Source organism: Esox lucius, chromosome 12, assembly GCF_011004845.1.
Source record: "Esox lucius isolate fEsoLuc1 chromosome 12, fEsoLuc1.pri, whole genome shotgun sequence".
In the NCBI taxonomy this organism is placed as follows: Eukaryota; Metazoa; Chordata; class Actinopteri; order Esociformes; family Esocidae; genus Esox; species Esox lucius.
The window spans coordinates 15,665,583-15,687,406 of NC_047580.1; the positions used below are offsets into that span (position 1 = coordinate 15,665,583).

Below are 21,824 nucleotides of genomic sequence, written 5' to 3' on the forward strand. Positions count from 1 at the left end.
TAAACAATGGCAACAGAGGAGGTGGCGCTGTTATTAATATATGGAAGAAAACGACGCCAATGAGGATTGTGAAATAGACCAGTAAACGTATTCATTGTGTTCTACTCAACGTTTCAGTCTCGCAGAACCTCAGAGGATCTTAGGTAAACTGCCCCTGGATTTGTTATTGCACCTGCTTATGCGTACACACAAGGCCTAGGGAGACGTTCATCAAGTACGAAACACCGGTACGCAGCATACGTGTGGCAGCCATCCTGCATATCCGTACACGTACTTAGCGTGAAGTATATTTGGCCCTTTATACAGGAACCAGACACTGGGGTTCTTGTAGGTGCTTGGTCAGGCTAAATAGATATACAAAGCAGCCCTAGACAGTGGAGGTTATTTAACTATTACTACGTAGATGTCGTGTGCCATGTCACAAGAAGTGCATTATACAGGATGACGCTGTGTTATTCGGTGCATTTGATGAATTAAAACAACTTAAGAATTGTTCTTTTATTTACAGCAACAATATTAAGAGCAATTAGGTTTAGGTCAGAACACATACAGTCAATTAGGTGGGGGATTAGAACCAGGGATTTCTGGACACCAGTCAGATGCCCTAAACACTAGACCACCTAACTGCCATAACAACTTGTGATCTGTTTGTGAAAAACTGATCTCTGGTCCCTACCATTGTTTACGTGCATCTTCAATTAAACCGTTAGCCAGAAAACCACCACACGTTGTCCTGTGAGGCTGGTGTCCAGGCTATCTAAAACAACCACTGCAATTCTCCCCTATTTTGTATGGTCCTTTAAATCTACAATCCTACAAATCTACTAAATTTTCCAGGGCACCTCGCTTACATCAAGCAGGCAGCACTGGTCCAAAACGAATGTATGCCTTTTAGTCTGCTTCTAACTCTATGCACAGAAAATATACCCAGGAAATAGTCAAATAATCTCAAGGGGAGATAATACATGGATAATATAAATGTCCATAAAGTACATGCATTGCACAGTATCACAGTCTGTAGACCTAATCTTCATTATTGTGAAATAAAGTAACTACTTCTGCATGTTAGGACAAACAATATAGGACGATGTTATGCCCAAACCAAATGGATAAAAATACTTCAATCAGTGCAAATAAACAACAAAAACATGATTCTTGTGAATGTTACAATGCTGAATTGATTAATCATAATGAATAACAATAATAATAGTGCAAATAAATTTGATTAAAACAAATAACAGTAGCTGCCAAAATGAAGGAAAAACATCCTGAGGTAAGTAATTAACATCCCATCATGTTTAGGATGATCTCGTGAGGCCATACCTCCAAATCATGTCACGCCTCCTTGGAGCGCAGCATGGCCTGGTCTAAGATGCTTTATTTAGGCCAATACATAAAATTCTAGGCAGGCCCAGTTACCCATTACTTTGGCTACCATGGCTAGAACGGGATAGCTGCCTCTTCTCACAGTGGCTTTCATTTGGAAGCCACTGTGACAGTGACCCAAAGCAGGATCATGACTATAAAAAAAATGTAGCCCCATGTATCAATTCTTGCTTCCTTTTCATCACATGTACATTCTTAAACCAGTCTAGATATCTAACATTATCTAGATAATGTTAATGGCTGAGTCAGATTCTTCACATAGGAAACAGACAGGCTGAATTATGATTATCTTCTTCACTTGCTCAGTTGATTTAAACTCAGTTATGAAAACACTGGACATCATGATGGAAATCAAGTCAACTACTTGCAAATAATAAAACTGATTTGCAAATATTCCCTCATCTTGTCATGTGATCCTGGTGAATCGTGGACAAATTCAGCTCAATGAACCATGTAGAGCCACTGAATGGACGTAAAAGTGATGTTAGAAGGCATAGCAATGCACATTTCACTTGTGATCCATGGGAAGAGACATCTTTTTGTGATTACCCAGTGTATATTTGGCAAGTTAACTACACAAATGTAACCTGGAATTGAGCCACAGTACAGGAAGAGACAGCCCACTTGAAGACACCTCCCCAGTCTCTTGTTATCATGAATGGCTTTGTCCAAATTTTACATAAAATGGAGTTGACAGTGATTTCGAAAGCTGAGATTGTTGGGGCACATTGGGTTGGAGGTTTAGTACGGAAAACTGCTAAACATGCTGATGTATCACCAACAGTTGCAGAGCTGAGGAATATGTTTCAGATACATACAGACAACATAACAAATGATAATGTTTTAACAGCATAATATTGTAATATGATAATTACTTCTGAAAAATAAAAAATAAGATTAATGGATTACATCTATAGTAAGCAAGTATGTTCGTGAAAAGAATACAGACACTTTTTTGTTTCCTCACGTTCAAATCATCTTTCAAAAATGTGCAGTTAAGTTTGTTTTTGGACCACTATGATGGTCTCAAAAATATTTAAATATTTCCCCCCCTAATCAAAATGTAACTGAAAATAATCAGATTTCATTTCAGAGCTTAGGAAATCCAGATGTTATGTTACCGATTCAATTATGAGGCAGCAAACAAGTAACTGTAATGTTTTTTCAATTGAGAATATAACCTAATCAAATCTGAATAGTGATTAAGTTGATGCTGGCACGTTAGTTTGGGTGAAGAAATCTGCTATGGATAGGTTTCAGAACATTAACCATCTATTACACCTAACATCTAGCAGAAGAATGATGTCACATCCCTCCAATATTTCCTGATAGAATCTATGCCAAGGCGCATTGAAGCTGGCTGCCGAATGCCGTATTCAGACGCTTTACTTTTCCTTTGTTTTGGCAGTTACCTGTATGTCACAATACTGCATGCAGGACATTTCAAGCTTTTGTTTAATAAAGAAAGGCAATAAAAGTGAGACAGGTGTGTTTGGAGTAAATGTGCCTTCCTCTGGAGGATGCTACATCTTCTGAATCATGACCTGAAATTTACCTGTGAAGAAATAAATAACATCAGAAGGCATCTGTATGGCTGGCTGATATTTTCTTTTGTTGAATTAGACTAGAAGTAATGTTAAATAATTAATGGTGCATGATTATGCCTTACAATCATTATAGCTCTGGATACATGTAACATGTTACTCATGAAATAAATGTAACCTTAGTCTCTTTGGGGTATTGTGAGTGTGGTTAAATGTTTAAATAGGTTTCCCAATTCACCAATGATAATGTATTTTCTTACAGGCAGGCATAACAGACACTTCCGCAGTGACAATACTCTTCACTCCCAGGTTGGAAAGCCCTCCTCTAACTAGGCCACATGTGAATGCCAGATACTGCAATGAGAGGGGGTACAACCATTAATGTGGTGTAAATTATAAAGGTATAACTAGTCTACTGCTTAACAAGTGAGTTTCTCAATTATGCTTCTTTACCTTTGGGGCATGCTCCAAATACTGTTTACCGGCAGAGAGCTGAGTGAGTAACCGGAACTTGTTATCCTGCAGCACATAAATGCCCTGAAAAAAAATCCACAGATGCAATAACAGCACATTCTGTCAGAACACTTGAATGCAAATTTTGATTAGCAGTGGCAGTGATTGAAGGCAGTATGAAAGTTGAGCCTTACTTGGTGATTTGTTCTTAGGTTGTCAATTTGCTTTTTGAACACACTGGTCCAGAAGTCTTTGCAGATGAATTTCATGACATCAAGCTCATCTTTAAACCTGGCTGTGTCTTTTGTGAACCTAAAGGAAAAGAGTATGTTCACCGTTGTTCCATTGTCGTTGACAAATTATGTACAATAATATAAACGTTGAAGTTGTGGGTTTGATAATGTAAGTGTGGAGCTGATCTCAGTTGTAAAAATGTATTCCCTTTTTGACGTCAAAAGTAAAGTGTTTTAACAAACCTTTCTATTAGTCCTTGGCCCACACGGAATCCCATATTTTCCAGTTTGGTAATGCATCTCCCATTTTCCTGGAAGATACGGGAATGAAATCACAATTGGTTATTAAACACAAAACATTCGTTGTTTTCCAGTAGTCCACCACACCCAACAAAAAACAGGTCTCACCATTTCCCCATGTTCAGATGATTTGTAAATATACTGTATCACCTCGTTGTGTAAAAACTGAAACAGGGCTTCGTCCGCCATTCTTGGTGATTACCAATACTATCACACTTGGCTAGTATACGAGTGGCACCACCTAATGTTTTCGATATTTCAGTCGTCTTTGATTTAGGGAACTGCTTTCTCAGTTCCTCAATAACGTAGAGCAAAAACACAAGCTAATCGAAAGTGCAAAGTGTCCAAAGGTATGAACCTGCCGGCATGTATACCGACATTGTAGTTACATGTCAATCAAATGATAATACAAAAACCAAAAGAGATGTGAGAACAAGGATTTCATTTAAAACAGCGAAACATCTGACAGAGGTCCTATCGTCTCACCCCCTTACAAGACAAGCCAAAGCAGTCGTCAAGCAGTCGGCCAAACAAATGCCTGCTTTGTAGAGAAAAAGTCTGGCAAAATCTGCTATAATATATGAATTAATCAGCTTGCATTTATTAATTATAAAATTATGAAAAACATTGTTGCAGTGCAGGGCTATATAGGAAACTATCTAGAAATCAATGCAGTAAAGAGCTACCAGAGTGAGTGCTATTTTAGATCCTTTGCGCGTCCCTATGTTGCGCATGCGTTTTATATCGCCCAATCAGTAACCGGCAGGTCGTTTGTGAGCTTTGCGGTGTTTCAACAGTTTATTCAAATTGTTTATGAGGTAGTTTACGCTTCCGCGGCGTAGTTAGTTTATAGCTGGATGTCTTATCATGTACATAAACAGTTAAAGGCGTTGTGCTCTAAACTGACACGGTCACAGTTATGATTCATGAAGTTGAACGAAAATAGATGCATATTTTCTCGAAATTGATGCATATTGCTACTAGACTGATTCATATATGTTATATGGCATTTAGATTTTTTTTTTTTAAAGTGTTACACATAGAAGGTATGACAAAACACCAACACTATGAAGAGAATGCAGGCAAAATTCAAACATACAAGAGGTTAAATCACTGAACTGGAAAAATGTAATACACATTTTCCTGTCCGGATTTGTCTTAGAAGGCTTGCCTGACATGATCAAAACAGCGATAGCGATTGGGGGATATCCAACGCATGCGCAAATTGGGAACGCGCCAAGGATCCAGAATAGCACTCACCGGCTACCAGACACTGAAGAGGAAGCCGAGACGTTGGACTCGTTGAATATTCCAAATAGGGGCGGGGATGCATTTATGTAGTCCCCCCACACCAGGAACATGAATATTTTGTTCGCTTGCTTGTATATTATTCATATTATTATTATTTGTGCTGATGCACAGTTGCTATACCCTCACATGCTTTCCTCACCTAGGACAACTTCAAAGATAAAACCTTTCTACAGGCTGTTGATAACCAAATCAACTATTACCACAGGTTGTTGAACATAGCACTAAACCCATTTCTTGTAGTTTCATTGGCTAAGGGACCATGGGCCAGTGCTGTGGACACAAATGGTAATGGTAAGAAATATAGTGTTTTTGACTTCAACCAACACATTAACCAGCAATGAAAAAATGACACAAAATGACACAAAATTATTGTTTACAGTTACATAACATGTAAAAAACATACATTAAGTATATTTGAATATTATTTCTGTAACTAACCAAATATATTAGAATGTGTTTATTATCTGAAAAACAGTAAAGCCTATCACAGTGGTTTTCTGTATACAGTTAGTTTTAATTGAGCCCAATATCCAGTATCTACCGTACAGTATCTCATAAAGAAAGGGGAAGAACTGCAAGTAGAATAGTCTTGGCACATCATTTCTTTTTACATAGAGGAAAACAAAAATCTACTATCTTTCTACTTCTATATACTAGTCTACACACAGATTATCGTTTTCTTTACAGTACATAATATAATTGTACAGCTCACTGAAACATTTTAGAAAATTATTAATATTTTTAACTCATATTCTGGTTATACAACTACAATATTTGTTTTGTATTTTATTTACAGAAAGTGTCAAAAACTACAGAAAAAGTCACTATACCTAAAGCAGTTACTAGGGGTGTACACACACACAAACAATTGCACAAACACACACAAACACAAACGACCTGAAACCTACACTGAATTGGTCAAACAAAAGCAGAATGCAAATATTTCAATAAAAAATGGCTAGCTTCAGCCGACTGACAGATATCAGCTGCAAAAACTTCTGAAAATCAGAGGACACTGCAAAAATCCATATGTTCAAGGAGTGTATAACATTTACTATTATAAATGTATAAATATACACATTATTTGGTGATGTCATTGTACTACTTCATAACATTGATTCATAGTCTCCAGGTTATAGATGAAATGACAATATCATAATCACATTACATTTCCTGCCCAATATTTCATTTGAAAAACATACCCCTGTGAACAGCCTTTTGTATTTCTACATATCAGGGTGGTAAATATATTAAAATGACAAAACACAGTTCAATACAGTTCAATTACATATTGAAGTAGTTGACGTTATCTCATTTTGTAATTTTCAAGTTTCTACCAGTGTTTATTTCTTTGCTATACATTAATAATAACATGTCTAAAAAGACAATGGTGCTTGAAAAAAATCACATTTCATTTCAATTCAAATGGACAGAATTATTGCGCCAAATGGTTGAGAAAATGTGAGGTTATTTTCAGAGAAAGGTGTGCTCTGTTATTACTAGACCCATATTGTCAGGTCTTTGCAATGATCAAGAGCATTGGAAAACGTAAATGAAAGCTTGCAAATTATTCAAATTATTATCATGATATTAGTATTGCGTTGATCTTGGTATGCCATTATATACAAGCATTAGGTAGTCCCGCTAGTCCTTATTGTTAGGGTGAATAAACACTTAACATAACAAACAAAATAATTTTGTGCAATATATTTGAAAACAGCCATGAACAGTGTTATTTGTAATGAAGATTTTTTTTCATTTAGGAGTGAACAAAATGCTTAACCAAGATTGTTCATTGCTCCTCAGTAACAGAAGAGTATATCATATGCCAAGCATATACTCCTATGAAATAGCAAGAAATACAAGATTAAAAGTGTTTGAAATGAGACGATCCATCCCCACTCATGCGCTAACAGAAGATGAAGAAAGAGGGTGGAGGACAGACTTTTCAGCCAAATGAGAAAAGGCCATGGACATCTGCCAATATTACCCATGGGGCCACAAGAGGAGCCTCTACCTCCTGTGAACACTCTCAGCGTCCCTCACGGAACCCTGGTCTCATAGCAGTCAAACGTTAACATCTGAGAGCAGGGGAGGTAAGCCTATAGGAGAGGCCCTCGTGCCTATATTAGAAATGCCCAATGAAATCTTGCCCACCCATTCTTTCAGGAACAGGTAGGTAGGTTGGTAGGTGTTAGGGTGCTTAGAGCTGGGAGTCAGCTCCACCCAGGCTATTCATCTCGTCAGGCGCATACTTGTCCCCTGCCTGTCCAGCCTCATGGCGGAATCCGGCTGAGATCTCATCGAACGACCGTCCCTTGGTTTCAGGAACTTTGAAGTAGGTGAATATGAAGAAGCCCAGCAACAGCACAGTGAAGATGATAAAGACGTAGGGACCACACAGTTGCTACAGAGAAGACAGAAAAGTAACATTCCTTTCAAATGTTGATCTTAGTACTATTATAAAACAGTAATATATATAATATATGCATATGTATTAAAGAAAAATGCATACCTTCTGTAAAAAAAGCAATACCATGAGTTACATTTTCTTGTCTCCTTACCTCAACGTATTGGAAGGTCATGCCCACTATGAAGTTAGCCGACCAGTTGGAGAATCCAGCCACAGCAAAGGCAGACGGCCGAGGGCCTTGGCTGAAGAGCTCAGCCACAATGAACCAGGGGATGGGTCCAGGGCCAATCTCAAAGAAGGCCACGAAGCTGAAGATGGCCACAATGCTGACGTAGGACATCCATGGCAGCTGGTCCTGAGGAAAAAACATGAGGGCAGTGAAGAAAGCTGTCTAAAGGAGGAGGCTGTCTAATGGAGGAGGCTGGCTAATGGAGGAGGCTGTCTAATGGAGGAGGCTGGCTAAAGGAGGAGGCTGTCTAAAGGAGGAGGCTGGCTAATGGAGGAGGCTGGCTAATGGAGGAGGCTGTCTAAAGGAGGAGGCTGTCTAATGGAGGAGACTGTCTCATGGAGGAGACTGTCTACTGTCTAAATGCCTGTACATGAAAGATGATATATGCATATCTGATACATAAATGGTGATATATGCATATTGAGTTATGTTTTTGATGAAGTTTTTATGACACCATTATACATACCAGAAGTGACATGGCGACAGTCATGAGAACCGCTGAGAAGGCCATTCCGAGTAAGCCAGTAAGGTGAAGGGATCTTCGCCCTGCACGCTCTACAATAAATAGCTATACATAAAACCAAAAGCAAGAGAAGAAGGGCAGTGTTATTGGGGGTTGGTTATAATGATATTGTCTCCATTTGATGATAATTCATTCCAAAACAATAATCTTGACACACTGAGTCTGTTGAGACTGAGACTTGACTACATTTAATGCATGGTATACAGAGTTTCTGTGACTTACGGACACAACAGTGAAGGCTGTATTGACTACTCCAGCTCCAATGGTAGCGTAGACTGGCTGAGAGACCCCTGCCTTCTCAAAGATCCTAGTTGAGTAGTAAAAAACCTGCACACAAAGTTAATGCTTGAGTGGATCATACCCAGCAAACAAAATAAGGTGTCCCCAATACAACACAAAATGGTCCCCTGAAGTCTCCATGATGTTTTCTCTGAAATCTTTCTTTAGTTCCTTGTTAAGTCCCAGTGATATCCCCAATTACATTTTTTTGTTTTATAGATTGTTCTACAGTCACAGGAGATGTGATCTAGTATCCAGTTCTGTCTAGTATCTGGCTTGTTTAACTGTTGTGCTTGGATGCATCTGAATTCCTTGGATGTTGTGCACCCCAAAGTGTTCCACACTCACAGCGTTGATGCCAGACAGCTGCTGAGAGAGCTGGAGCATGATGGCGATGAAGATGGGTTGGCGGTAGATGGGCGAGCGAAACAGCTCTAAGATGGTCACCTTCTTCTCCCTCATCATCTGCCGGCTCTCTTCCTTCATCTCATTAATGTCAGTGCCTACCTCCTCTGTGCCTCGCAACTTCTCAAGCACTGCAGGGAAATACACAACACACTCAGGACTCAACTCTGTTCATCTGGTACCAATGAAACATGAGGTGGAGCCTCCTCCTGAAGAGCTAAGCCTCAAATATGAGGGGAACTATAGACTTTGTGATCAAGTTTGTAGTTATAGTGACAACCAGCTTCATAGGGGGTGATGCGGTGTGCCCAGGGTTACTCTGATAGTCAAGCTACGTGTCCAGTGTTCCCTCTGATGGTCAAGCTACGTGTCCAGTGTGTTCCCTCTGATGGTCAAGCTACATGTCTAGTGTTCCCCCTGATGGTCAAGCTACATGTCCAGTGTTCCCCCTGATGGTCAAGCTACATGTCCAGTGTTCCCTCTGATGGTCAAGCTACATGTCCAGTGTTCCCTCTGATGGTCAAGCTACGTGTCCAGTGTTCCCCCTGATGGTCAAGCTACGTGTCCAGTGTTCCCTCTGATGGTCAAGCTACGTGTCCAGTGTTCCCCCTGATGGTCAAGCTACGTGTCCAGTGTTCCCCCTGATGGTCAAGCTATATGTCCAGTGTTACCACTGATGGTCAAGCTACATGTCCAGTGTTACCACTGACGGTCAAGCTACATGTCCAGTGTTACCACTGACGGTCAAGCTACATGTCCAGTGTTACCACTGATGGTCAAGCTACATTTCCAGTGTTACCACTGAGGGTCAAGCTACGTGTCTCCTCTTTCCTACTTCTGTGAGAAGTACTTTTGGGGGCAATACACCTCAAATTAGGTAGGTCTACATTATATTCACTATGTTAATGCAAGACTTTTGGGACAAAAAATTAATCATTAAGATGGTAACTAAGGAAACTATCACATTCATGATCTAGCCAAATAAGTTACACCATGAAGATAGGTAACCTCATGCTAAAGCCTACTTATTCATAACCACTATGTTGCATCAGTTGAGCTACATGAGAGAATGCTAATGCAAATAGTATATCTGATAATATGGGTCATAAATAGGCAATACAAATCATTTTACCAATAGGTGTGAGGTCGTTCTCCAATTCTGGCCCCAGACAACGCCATGGTGCCCCTGAACGGATCTCTCTCCTCAGGTCACAATCACCTGGACAACGCCATGGTGCCCCTGAACGGAACTCTCTCCTCAGGTCAAAATCACCTGGACAACGTCATGGTGCCCCTGAATGGAACTCTCTCCTCAGGTCACAATCACCTGGACAACGTCATGGTGCCCCTGAACGGAACTCCCTCCTCAGGTCACAATCACCTGGACAACGTCATGGTGCCCCTGAACGGAACTCCCTCCTCAGGTCACAATTACCTGGACAACGTCATGGTGCCCCTGAACGGAACTGTCTCCTCAGGTCGCAATCACCTGAATTTTAACCACCTTTGTTTTTTCTGTGTTCCCTATTTAGTTCATGTGTGAATCTCATTTCAGTTGTGAGGTATTGTTTGTTAAATGTACAACTATACTAACCCTGTGGTTTCCTTGTCATAGAGAGTCTGAAAAGCTTCCTAGTGTCCTGACCTGTGCCTGCCCTTCCTGATCACTGTTTTCTGGATTATCCCTTTGGTACTTCTGCTCCTGTATATTCGGTTCCTGTGTACTGACTGCATGCCCAATGACTACATGCCAGGCTACTCCTTGGTTTTTGGTTGGATTTCCAATAAAACATTCTGCGCTCGGATCCAACCACCTTTCTGTCTCCGAGTCCATTCATTACAGAAGGCTATGTTATTGGGCTAATTTGGGAAGTGGAAATTACATTTCTTAATAATTCTATTTAGTTTGAAGTAGAAAGTCATATAAAAAACTGAGCTTCTACATGCATACGAATTCTCCCAGCAGCAACATATTGTTCCAAAAGTAACACTAGATATTCTACTAATTAGCTGCTAATCTGGATCTTGATTATTTTGGAGCTGAGCAGGAACAAAAGCATTCATACCAGGAGCTCTCATGCTCTCTTGATTGGAATATGTCCTCAACCAGGGGTGTAGCTGTAGCTGGTCAGAGCCTTACCTTCCCTAGCCTTGATCTCTTCGTTGCGGTTAATAAGGAGGAAACGAGGGCTCTCGGGGCAGAAAGGGAGCAGCATGCACTGCAGGGTCGCCGGGATCAAAGTGAAGCCCAGCAGGAAGGGCCACATAGTGGAGTTCCCCATGATTGATTCGATCCCAAACACCTGTAAATTCAAACATTTACCTAGGTTGTAATTACACTGTCAACAAATGTTAAACTACCACAGATATTTAACGTTGTGAGTTTGTGAAGTTATGTGAACTGTATTCTTGTGATTGGTAATTTTGACTAGTTTTCCTTTGAAACATTTTGACTGCCCTCTCTAGTAATCGCTGCCTTGAAAATGAATGTCACTCGACGGACGGTGCCAACCTGTGCCATGAGGATTCCAATGACGATGCCCAGCTGGTGCAGAGTGCCCAGAGCACCCCGGAGAGGGGTGGGAGAGATCTCCCCAACATACATTGGCACAAAGCCAGTGGACAGGCCGGAGTAAAGACCCACAATGAAGCGCCCTATGATCAGTAATTCCCATGACTCTGCCATCTTGGAGAAGCCCATGAAACCCGCTGCAATGAATGCTAGAACGTTTGCAATGAACATTGAGTTCCTCCTGAAAATCATTCAGAGAGCTCAGCTTAAATACATGGCAAACATCATCACTTTCTAAAGGCAAACACATGTGATGTTGAGGGACACTGTACACAAATGAACCAAGGTGACCCATTAATACAAGATGTCCTGCAGAAATATCAACCTAAGATTCATTTACCTGCCCAGGCGGTTGACGAAGAGGCTGACGGAAAAGGAGCCAAAGATGCCTCCGACGGAGAAGATGGCCACGGAGACAGACCACAGGGTGGTTAGGGAAGCGGCTGGGATGGGCTCAGAATACCTGTGGTTCCATGTGTCATTCAAGAACGTCTCGATGACCTAAGGTACAATACAATGTTCATCACTGGAGGTTGATGGAGACATTAGAGGGCTTGTTGCCCTTTTTCCCATCATCCATCTTGTTTTGGAGGATGATCTGCAGAAATTATGGCAAATATTATATGGTAGACAACGATTAGGGCAGAGTTTTACGTCTGAACTCTGAGGTCCCTCAACTGAAGTTTATGCGCTCTGATAACCACAGGAATGTTTACATTGACCATTTGGCATGGAGGTTACTGTCTTGGAAACCTGATCTTTGCTAGGTAGACACACACTTCAATGTATATATCAGATTGTAACCAGCATTACAGTGAGAAGAGACAAGATGAGATTGAGTGAGATGAGCTAGAGTTTGTAAGGTCGAGTATCGAGCCTGTAACATCATGAACAATAGACAATCAAATGCTGTAATAAATAATTGAATTACTCTCTCCCTTGCCGACCGGGAACGCAATCATTATTTCAACCACTATACGAAACGGGTGATTTCTAATAGAGCATGCAGCCCGTTTGAATGCATGATCAACATTGAGGCAACCAATCACAATGTTGAAATTGCAGATTCTGCATACTAACCATTAGATTTGGATCGGTGTCATGTTGATATCCATCCACAGTTTCTGGAATAATATATAATATAGTCTAGTCTAGCCTACGGTTGTGTAATTTTAAAGGATAGCCAAAATCTGTGTGGAAGAGCTCACTTCCAAAACGGTATACAACGGTACTCATCTCCATTTAAAAAAAAAAAAAAATATTTACTAAATAAAAATTGATAAAGATCTATTTCTTTTAATTAAATATGGAAAAGTGCAAAAAAAGAAATGTACCCTTTACAATAAGGTGACCTTAGCTAAGGGCCCATTGAAGAGTTTGTCATTTTATTATGATTTATGTAGTAACTAGTCTGTGTTTACCAAATTATAAGCTTATTATAACCTCTTGCATTTACAAATGTCTCACGTTTGCGTGTGATTCACTGGTGCTCTTTCCAGAAAAGGTCATACACTGCTGTCCAAGCCAAATGTACATATAGCAAACTTTTCAATAATATAACTTCCATATTAACTCTTTCTAGAATATACCAAAACTTCCATGTTCCCACTTGCCTTGTGGTCCAGGATATGGTGGGGAGGACAGGGGAATATCCGACCTGGCTAAACTTTCTTGAAACTCTAGCTGGTTGTAGCAGGTTGGGTGTCTTTGAAATCAATAGTGGTTCTTTGCCGCAAAATGTGTTCTTCTCTTGCACGTGTGCACTAGCCAGGTACCCTATATACCCGGTTGGTATTTGACTATTACTAAGTTTATATAGCTGGCTTGACTAACTATCAATCAAAAACTGTGCTAGTTGTCAGTGTTAGTTGTGTAATTGAGTGACTGTCAGTGACTGGTATAATAAGAGAAAAACTGCTGATGCCAAGTAAAATATTTAAATTGCACCTGATGTGTTCTATTACGTCACCCACGATAGTAAGCTGGTGGATCCCTAGGCGTCTGTCTGTTGGTCGCATGCGGAAACTGGTCCTAGTAGTAAACAATATGTGGAGAACGGTCAGTTCATTATCTCTTTGTAACTCATCTGGCCTCCCCTTTAATCTCTCTGAGTTGACAAATTATACGTAATGAAAGTAAAATTATAACAGAGGTAATCCATGATATTGTTAACCTGGGCCAAAATGCACATCTGCCCCAACCAGGATTGGTGGAAAACCTGAGAACTTGTGGAACTTCACTGAAACTCACAAATAATTGGGGACTTTCTACTCCAGACTGTGGCGGTGACAAGTTTTTCATGACACAGTACCAAAGAGGCTTGGATTCACTACCAGCAGCTACGTCACTGGCCTACATACTACACCTTTAGACTGACCAACAGTAATCTTAATCTACTCTACTATTTACAGGGCTCAAGTGTCCTAATGAAGCTCCAGGATTCGCTGATCGCCTTACTCCTTGCAAATTGCACACACACACATCTAACATAGCTAAGGTTTCCTCTCAAAATTATATTTTCACTAACCTTTAGCAGAGGCACATATCCAGACCAACTTATAATAGTGAGAGTGTATGAATTTTCATCCTTTTTTCATACTGGTTTAGTGGATTAAGATTCAACATGTTTCACTCACCTTTTGCGGAGCATTGATGACCCCTGTGTTGTAGCCGAACTGCAGAGAGCCAATCGCAGCTGTTCCCACTGCCAACATCAGCTGGAACGTCACCCCCTGTCAACACAGGAAAAAGAAACATCCCTTTAGAACAGCTCAGATACTTCAGATCTCATGCTTCGTGGCATTAGCCTTCAAGGAATTGTTATTATTTCATATAGGTACTATTTCAAGGGGGTATATTTAGACTAATATTTCATATGAGAACTGTCTGCCTTGGATACCAAGAAAGTAGGGTTTTCACTTGGTTTCAGTGAAAGTAGGGTCCATGAGTATTTTGTGCAATACATATATGTTACAAAACCACTTCAGAAAATAGCATATACATTTTGTTTGCTTGAGATCCCAGAGTGCATGTTTTACTGTGCCTGAAACATTTTGACTTTAGGACTGATAAACACTAACCTACAAAGGGAGGTTGTTGTGGAAATTTTTTAACTGATGTATACTTGGTCCTATACATGTATAATTGTGCAAGATAATTTTGTCTCTGTCCTTACTCCTTTAAAAGTTCTGATCGTTGTAATTCCCATCACAAGGTCTAGCATGTGTAAACCTCCTAACAGAGCAGGTGAACTCACTGATTCTGCATTCCTTTCATTCATTACCACTTTTGCTGCTGGGCAGGTCTCTCATGGTCAGCACTATCAGACAGATGAGACATTTGGTTGCATCTGAGCAGACAAGAGGTTTCTGTACACTTCAGAATTCACCCTGTGGCCGCCGTCAGCAACTAAATCATCAGTGAAGACAAGTGAGCCAGTTCCAGTTGCACATGCAAATACCCAACACGGTATCTGTTAAATATGGTGGAGGTTGTGTTAAGTGGCGTCCTCTCGTCCTCTGGTACATTTTATTTGTTGTTTCATCTCTCCATGATATCTTTTTATAGAACTCTGCATAATGTTTTAGGCTATCCTGTTTTTTGAAGGTAACTAGTGTTTTTGCGTAATGCCGAATAGGATCAGTTGTTTGGCTGGTGAAGTAGATGGCGGCAACCTAAACTTTAGACACTTCTTTGTTCTTCCTGTTGTCAGACAGCAACAACATACTTCAAAAATTCAGTCGCATACACTTACAATGCAAATAAAAAAAAACGGCCTATAAGAAACAGCTCTGTACCATTGGCACCAGAAATTGTGTTGAACAGGAACAAAATCATCCACACCAGGAGCTCTCCTGCTCTCTCGATTGGAATATGTCCTCAACCAGGGGTGTAGCTGGTCAGAGCCTTACCTTCACTAGCCTTGATTTCTTCGTTCGAAAATATTTCTGTATTGTTTTTTATTAATGTATTAATCATTACTACATTCAGAATAGGTCTATAATCATTAAAAAATGTATACATTTTTGTGTGGCCTCGTCTAAAGTGAGGGCTATTTATACTTTGTTTTGAGAGATTAGTGTAATGTCTCCAAAATATTTCATTGGTGGATATTACAGTACCTGATGCACCTCTAAGAGGTAATCCAACCCTAGAATCACAAATCATGAATCTCCTTTTAGGTTGGTGAAAGCTAATGTTCTATCAGCAGGTAAAACAATGTCTAACCTCCACAGGCCCCCGCTAGATGCTGAAGCAACTGCCCTGTAAACTGTTTACAACAAAGATGATCAGTTTTGTTTAAAGAATGAGAATGTATCTGGACGCCTGGAGCACATCCTGGAGATTTACAGGTGCACCACCATGGTAAATATCTATTAACACTGGCTTACAATGGTGGTCCATTTAGTATAATCCCCTTAAGGACTGAAGAACACGCACACAGGACAGCCTGTCAACATGGTCCAAACTGCTCCGAGCCAAAACTAAGACATAGGTAACAAACACATGAGACCACATTGTAGGTTTTAGTAATCCAGGGACACCATCTGATAGACCGAGCCACACAACACGAAGAGATCCCATCCATAGAAATACAACGATCCTCTGGTTGGCTGATTGTGATATTGTCCAACTTTGTCAATACTGATCAATCGGTACACAGAACACCTTAGCTAGGTTTGTCTCAACCAAGATTCACTCATCGAAGAATGTCAACACTATCTTCAAAATTCACTAATTTGGATTATTTCAGCTTGTGTTAATGCTCCTAAAGATCCCCCCCCCCACCAGGGCTTTATCCTTGGAGGAGTGAAGTCTAAAGAGGAATTCATCTCTTCCAAGTTAACCTGACAATCTGACGTGTTTAGTCAGTTCTTTCTCCCATTTTGCTTTGAAAGACTATATGGTAGTTAGATTGATTGATATGTGTCTTCAAGATGAAATATATGTTTACTTTGATGTTGGCAGATCTATAAAAGTTAGAGGATCTAGTATTTTCAATAGAGGTGAGTTGTTAACATGTAGTACCTGTCAAAAGTTTGGACACGCTTACCTATTCACTTCAATGGTGAAGTGTGTCAAAAAGTTTGATTGCTACTGTACATAGTATCTAATCTGCAGTTATCTGAGTAAGTCATTTCTAGGTAGGTCAGAGTACTCCCTCAGTAATTGACAGCATTATCTAGGCTAGTAACCCAATATAAAGGGATTATGACTATAGGAGAAGTGGTCCATTGGTTTTTATTGTTTGTTTACTACAAGATATTTTTAAAGGTGAAAAGGGCCTTACATTATTTGCCTTTAAATAAACAAATGCTGCATTTTCAGTAAGAATGTTTAGCCTTTTGATATCCACACCAATTGTAGACTTTCATACAGTAACTAAGTGAAGATAGTCCACATGCTATAGTTTCCAATGGGATGCTAGTGAATCCAACTGAGCAGAGACAAGGGAAGGAAGTGGGCAATTCAAAGCACAAGTTAACAAGATTATATACTGGGCTTTATAAAAGGTCCACGCAAAATAATAAAGTGTCCCGCACGCCTTACAAATAGCATCCATTTAAAAAAGGTGTCAAAGGTAAAGTCTAAAACATTTAATCCACTCAGTTTGTAACACTGTACTTCTGGGAACAGGAAACGACTGCATATTAAGATGAAGTCTCTCATCAATAAAAAAAATTCAGAATGTCGGACCAGTTCCATTTCAATCTATAGGTTTTGTTAACTTAATGTTAACATTCTGTTAGATGGAGGTATGGTAGCACTAAGAGTAGCTATCTTTAGACCAAATATTTTAATAATTAATCCTCTTACCCGTAAATGAGGATCAAGGTTTCACATGGCAAATACAAAAATCATTGTCTTCATCCTCCTCCAATGCTCATATAAATTAACAACTCTTGGTGCAACTTTCTTCAGCAAGGATCATCCCGTTGGTGTAGTGTACCTTAGCTGGATGAGTGGAAACTAAAATGTCTATTTACAGGTACTCTACAAAGAGCGTAACTCTAAATTGGCGTCATTTCTATTTTGGAAAAACAATGTCCGCTTTAGGCCATAGTTTCCCAATCCTGGTCCTGGGGACCCAAAGGGTTGCATGTTTTTGTTTTTGCCCTAGCACTCAAACAATATATTATTGCAGAATCGATGTTCCAGACTTGACAGGGAACAAATGTAAAACGTTTTAGAGTATATATGTAAAGTATTGGAACTAGCCACGAAATAATGTACAAAATGTTTGTCACACACTTCAGTGTCAAAATATGTGAATAGTTTAATATTCATATATACGTTATATGTTTAGTTACAAAAATAATGGTCTTGATGGCACAGAGACCATAACGTGAACAAATAGAAAGCCACCACCCCCTTTCAAAATGTTCACCTTTTGTTGTTGGGGCTTTGACGAGGCCACCTTTTTGTCCTTCAGTCACTGTACGGTTGCTTTGGAGGTGTTTTTTGGGTCATAGTCATGTTGAAATGTGAACCATATTCCCATGTTCAACATCCTGGCAGAGGGCTGCAGGTTCTCTTAAAGAATCTGTCTGTATTTTGCACTGTCCATTTTCCCATCTATCCTAACAAGTTCTCCAGTCCTTGCTGAAGAGAAACACCCCAAAAACAGGATGCTGCCACTGTGCTTTACTGAAGAACTGGTATTGTTTGTGTGAAAAGATGTACTGCATTTTCGCCAGACCTATCATTTTGCATTCAGGCAACAGCACCATTTGCTCACTTGGTCTCTGAATCTGTGCATTTGGCAAAGCTCAAACGACTTGAAGTTGCATCTTTTGAGGAGTTTTTTTCTTGCCACTCTCCCATAGAGGCAAGATTTGTGGAGCACTTGTGATAGTGTGGTCACATGAACACAATGACCAGTCTTTGCCATAAAGGCCAGTTGCTCCTTCAAAGTTGCCATTGGCTTCTTGGCCGCATCTCTGATAAGTCTCCTCCTTGGCTGGTCTTCCAGTTTGGAGGAAGGCTTGATCTATGCAAAGTCTTGGTGGTGCCATACACCTTCCAATTCTTATTAACGGTCTTATCTGCTTTAATTTTTTATATCCATACCCTGACTTTTGCCTTTCCACAACTTTATCTTGTGGATCTTTTGAAAGTGCCTTTCTGCCAATAGTGGACATTTTGATTTGAACTGCACTACTAAGCAGTAGAGTCCTGTAAGAACAACTGCTTTCATTCTGAACTAATCAAAATCACTACACTTGATCACAGATAAGGGCCAATTAGCTTGATTTGTGATTTGGAAGGTGACTGATTATACCTCAGCCAGGTTGCAATTGCAATTCTAATACACTTATCCAAATACAGTGTTTTTCTCTTTTAATTTTAATTATTTTTCAGACTTTTTTGTTTTCACATGGTTATTGTGGTTGTGTGTAGGTAAAGTGGGAAAAAGTCAGATATTATTTGAGGCTGTAAGGTAACATTTGGAAATGGGATGGTGACTTTCTGTACCCACTGTAGCTAGCATCAACATAACATCTACATCATTCAAAATGTGCAATGAAACAGGGACACTAAATGTTATTTTATCTTGTCTATTAGCCAGGTCTGTTTGTGGTTTAGTCAAATTCTGTATAATTTGCAGAGATGCTTACAATTCCTCCAATCACAGACAGTAATACACAATATGAAAAAAGAATACAAATGTCAAATAATCAAAGAAAAATCTGCAATCAAGCAGTCAAATGCTTGCTTTCTCTGTCTATGTTTCCACACTCTCTCTCTTTGAAAGGTCCTTGGAGCCTGCAGTGCGTCAGATGGCAGAGTGGTTAGAACATCTGACAAGTAATAGAAAGTTGCTAGATTAACCCTAATTTTTCCCAGGGAACCCGGTGTAGCAGCCCCCCGCACCCCTTGAATGTCGAGGGGTTGAGCTAAAAGCTGAAGTAGAATTGGGGTTGCAAAAACACAATTTAATCCTTTAACCTTCCCAAATCTCCCCCTATGTGTTTGAAGAGGCTGGTGAAGAATGGAGGTAACAAAGTGAGACTTCCTCTCTTCTCACCTCTTTCTCCAAACCTATTGCTTTAGAAGGTAAGAGGGATGGATCCTCCTACCATCTTGTCTGATGGGTTTTGAAAAGGAGATTATAGAGAATACAAGAAAATGTATTTACGATTCTACTAAAGTCTGAGGAAGCAAGCAATTTCAGCTTTTACAATTTTACACAGTGCCTGATTGAGTAACATAGCAAGTGAGCTACCATAACAACCAGATACAACAGCTTGTCACTACAGAAATGTTCAATAGTTGAAAAGATTTGAGAGGGATGGTTGGGATGAGACAAGGGGGGAGCACCAGCTAGACAAGCAGGGTTGAATTTTAGCAGTATGGTTTAGTCATTCTCCAAGTGTCTAGGGGGTAGAGGCAAGGGTTTCTTTGATGAAAGCCAGAAATGTATAACCCTTTGGGGAATAGGTTGTACGCCTATTTCATTATTGTACAAACATTAATTTCCAAACATACCCACAGCACCTTATCAGGTTGAATATGCAACACTTTTTGTGTTTGCATGAGAAAACACCAAAAAGTGTTGAATTGACAGTTTTCAAGGTGTTTCCCTTAACACTGTCACAGTGGTCATTTAAGGGTACTAAAATACTACTGGAGACAGTCTGGTCATACATATGTCCAAGGTGGCACAGGATGGATATTTTCATTTCTCAGAGCAGTAACTAATAAACTAATTAACTCACAAACCATGGGTTTAAAGAGTCAGCACCAATCCTGTTTGCAGAGAGAAAAGTAAATCTTGCCATGGAATGAAGGGACATTTTGTAATCATTTTCCCTCATGCAATTCTGCATATTTTTCCATGTCTTATGTACATCCACACGCAACCAGGATTTAAATCCAGCAGGTCCTTTCCACAAGGTGCAAACGGAGCTTGATAATATCACTTTGTGTATAAATATTGAAGAACCATGTTTATATTGCTTAATCTGAGGATAAAGTTACTCTTTAGGTTAGACACTTTCGATTTTGCCATCACATTAATGATGAATGTGTGCCCAGAAAACTAGTTACACCAGGTACCAAATTTGACAATCCTATTATAAAGCATTAGATTATTAAAACTACCAGACTAAATTATGAAAGTTTTTTTTCAATCAAAATGGGAAGCCGTCAAAAAATAAACACACAAACACAGATGTTTTGACACTTGGTCTACCTCAAGTAAAGAGTTCGCAAAATTAATCACAGACATTTACCTGCTTCAGACATCAGAACCTAGTCTAGGCTGATATGCAACTTTGAGGCTTCGATCCCACAGACAAACTGAATTTCGATTTACCCATATTGAACACACCAGATATTGTTTCTGCGCACGTGTGTAAGTGCAGCCCGGGCTATTCCAACCATACCGTACAAGTTGCAAAGCATCTGATAATACATAGGCCTAACCTATGACGTATATGATGATTTAAACCAAGCAGGACTGTCAACCGAATGTAGACAAAATACAGGTTACCAAGACTGTTGGAATCAACTTATCTTGGATAGCCTGATCAAACATTTTTTTTGGTGTCTCTTAGCCATTACCTTGCCCTCTCCTTCCATGTTTGATCAGTGAAGTGGATTGACAGTTGAAAGCTGTTCTGTCCGGAATACTCGCAGTATATCTGCGTATTTGAGCGGCCTACAATTGGAAGTCTTCTATCTTCTTTTGATCTTCAGTGAGGTAACTAAATCCGCAGGCTTTACTATACCGTCTGAAGTTGGTGTTTGTGTTAAAAATCCACTTTGTTTGATTTTCACAATACGGTCTTTCCTTATCCCTTGTAATACAAACGTTATAGCCTCCCATTGACTTGCTGCTAATGGAGTGGACATAAGCCGGTTATAAAAGTTTAAGTAGCTTGCATGATTGACTGTTCGCAGCTTCCAGGAGTCTGCTTCGGAGGTGTGGAAAAGAGGCTGTATGCAAAAATGGCACTGATTGGCTGTGTATAGCTCAGCTGATGACGCATCCTATTGCATAATATAGTAGGCTACCACAAGTTAGTTCATATTATACAATTACTTTAAAATTATATCTATGTGACGACGGTATTAAATCACAACAAATTACATCGTGGCATGTGCTCACATGACTAAGGTTGAGTTCTTTAAGTACAGATTAGATTAATTTAATGTTCAAACACTGGCCAT

General features: G+C 39.8%; 2 protein-coding genes across 3 annotated transcripts; both read right to left on the minus strand.

Moving 5' to 3' along the window:
* Window positions 1–483: 483 nt before the first annotated feature.
* trappc6b (trafficking protein particle complex 6b) lies at window positions 484–4,629 on the minus strand. Its single transcript, XM_010875612.4, has 6 exons — window positions 4,025–4,629; window positions 3,860–3,927; window positions 3,578–3,695; window positions 3,384–3,467; window positions 3,191–3,284; window positions 484–2,941 (listed from the first exon to the last, which is right to left on the minus strand). The coding sequence occupies exons 1-6, from the start codon at window positions 4,103–4,105 to the stop codon at window positions 2,910–2,912; spliced, it is 477 nt and encodes a 158-aa protein (XP_010873914.1). The 5' UTR covers window positions 4,106–4,629; the 3' UTR covers window positions 484–2,909.
* Window positions 4,630–5,583: 954 nt separating this feature from the next.
* On the minus strand, window positions 5,584–21,583 carry LOC105013819 (solute carrier family 2, facilitated glucose transporter member 1). 2 transcript variants are annotated; one of them, XM_010875611.3, is made up of 10 exons: window positions 21,216–21,583; window positions 14,285–14,380; window positions 11,989–12,149; window positions 11,589–11,829; window positions 11,217–11,379; window positions 9,020–9,207; window positions 8,615–8,719; window positions 8,336–8,437; window positions 7,792–7,995; window positions 5,584–7,634 (listed from the first exon to the last, which is right to left on the minus strand). In XM_010875611.3, the coding sequence occupies exons 1-10, from the start codon at window positions 21,231–21,233 to the stop codon at window positions 7,431–7,433; spliced, it is 1,482 nt and encodes a 493-aa protein (XP_010873913.1). In that variant the 5' UTR covers window positions 21,234–21,583; the 3' UTR covers window positions 5,584–7,430. The 2 variants fall into 2 exon arrangements, with proteins under 2 accessions (XP_010873913.1, XP_034151874.1); XM_034295983.1 differs by lacking the exon at window positions 21,216–21,583 and adding an exon at window positions 20,885–20,925.
* Between the last annotated feature and the right edge of the window lie 241 nt (window positions 21,584–21,824).

What these genes read in the sequence shown, in the direction of transcription:
- trappc6b (XM_010875612.4), bottom strand. Translation starts at nt 4,105, where the DNA reads ATGGCGGACGAAGCCCTGTTTCAGTTTTTACACAACGAGGTGATACAG. An exon ending in ATTTGGAGCATGCCCCAAAG is followed by an intron (nt 3,285 to 3,383) that starts GTAAAGAAGCAT and finishes CTCTCATTGCAG; the next exon opens with TATCTGGCATTCACATGTGG. An exon ending in AGTGTCTGTTATGCCTGCCT is followed by an intron (nt 2,942 to 3,190) that starts GTAAGAAAATAC and finishes ATTTCTTCACAG; the next exon opens with GTAAATTTCAGGTCATGATT.
- LOC105013819 (XM_010875611.3), bottom strand. An exon ending in TCATCAATGCTCCGCAAAAG is followed by an intron (nt 12,150 to 14,284) that starts GTGAGTGAAACA and finishes ATTGTACCTTAG; the next exon opens with GTCATCGAGACGTTCTTGAA. An exon ending in TTGGAATCCTCATGGCACAG is followed by an intron (nt 11,380 to 11,588) that starts GTTGGCACCGTC and finishes TTGAATTTACAG; the next exon opens with GTGTTTGGGATCGAATCAAT.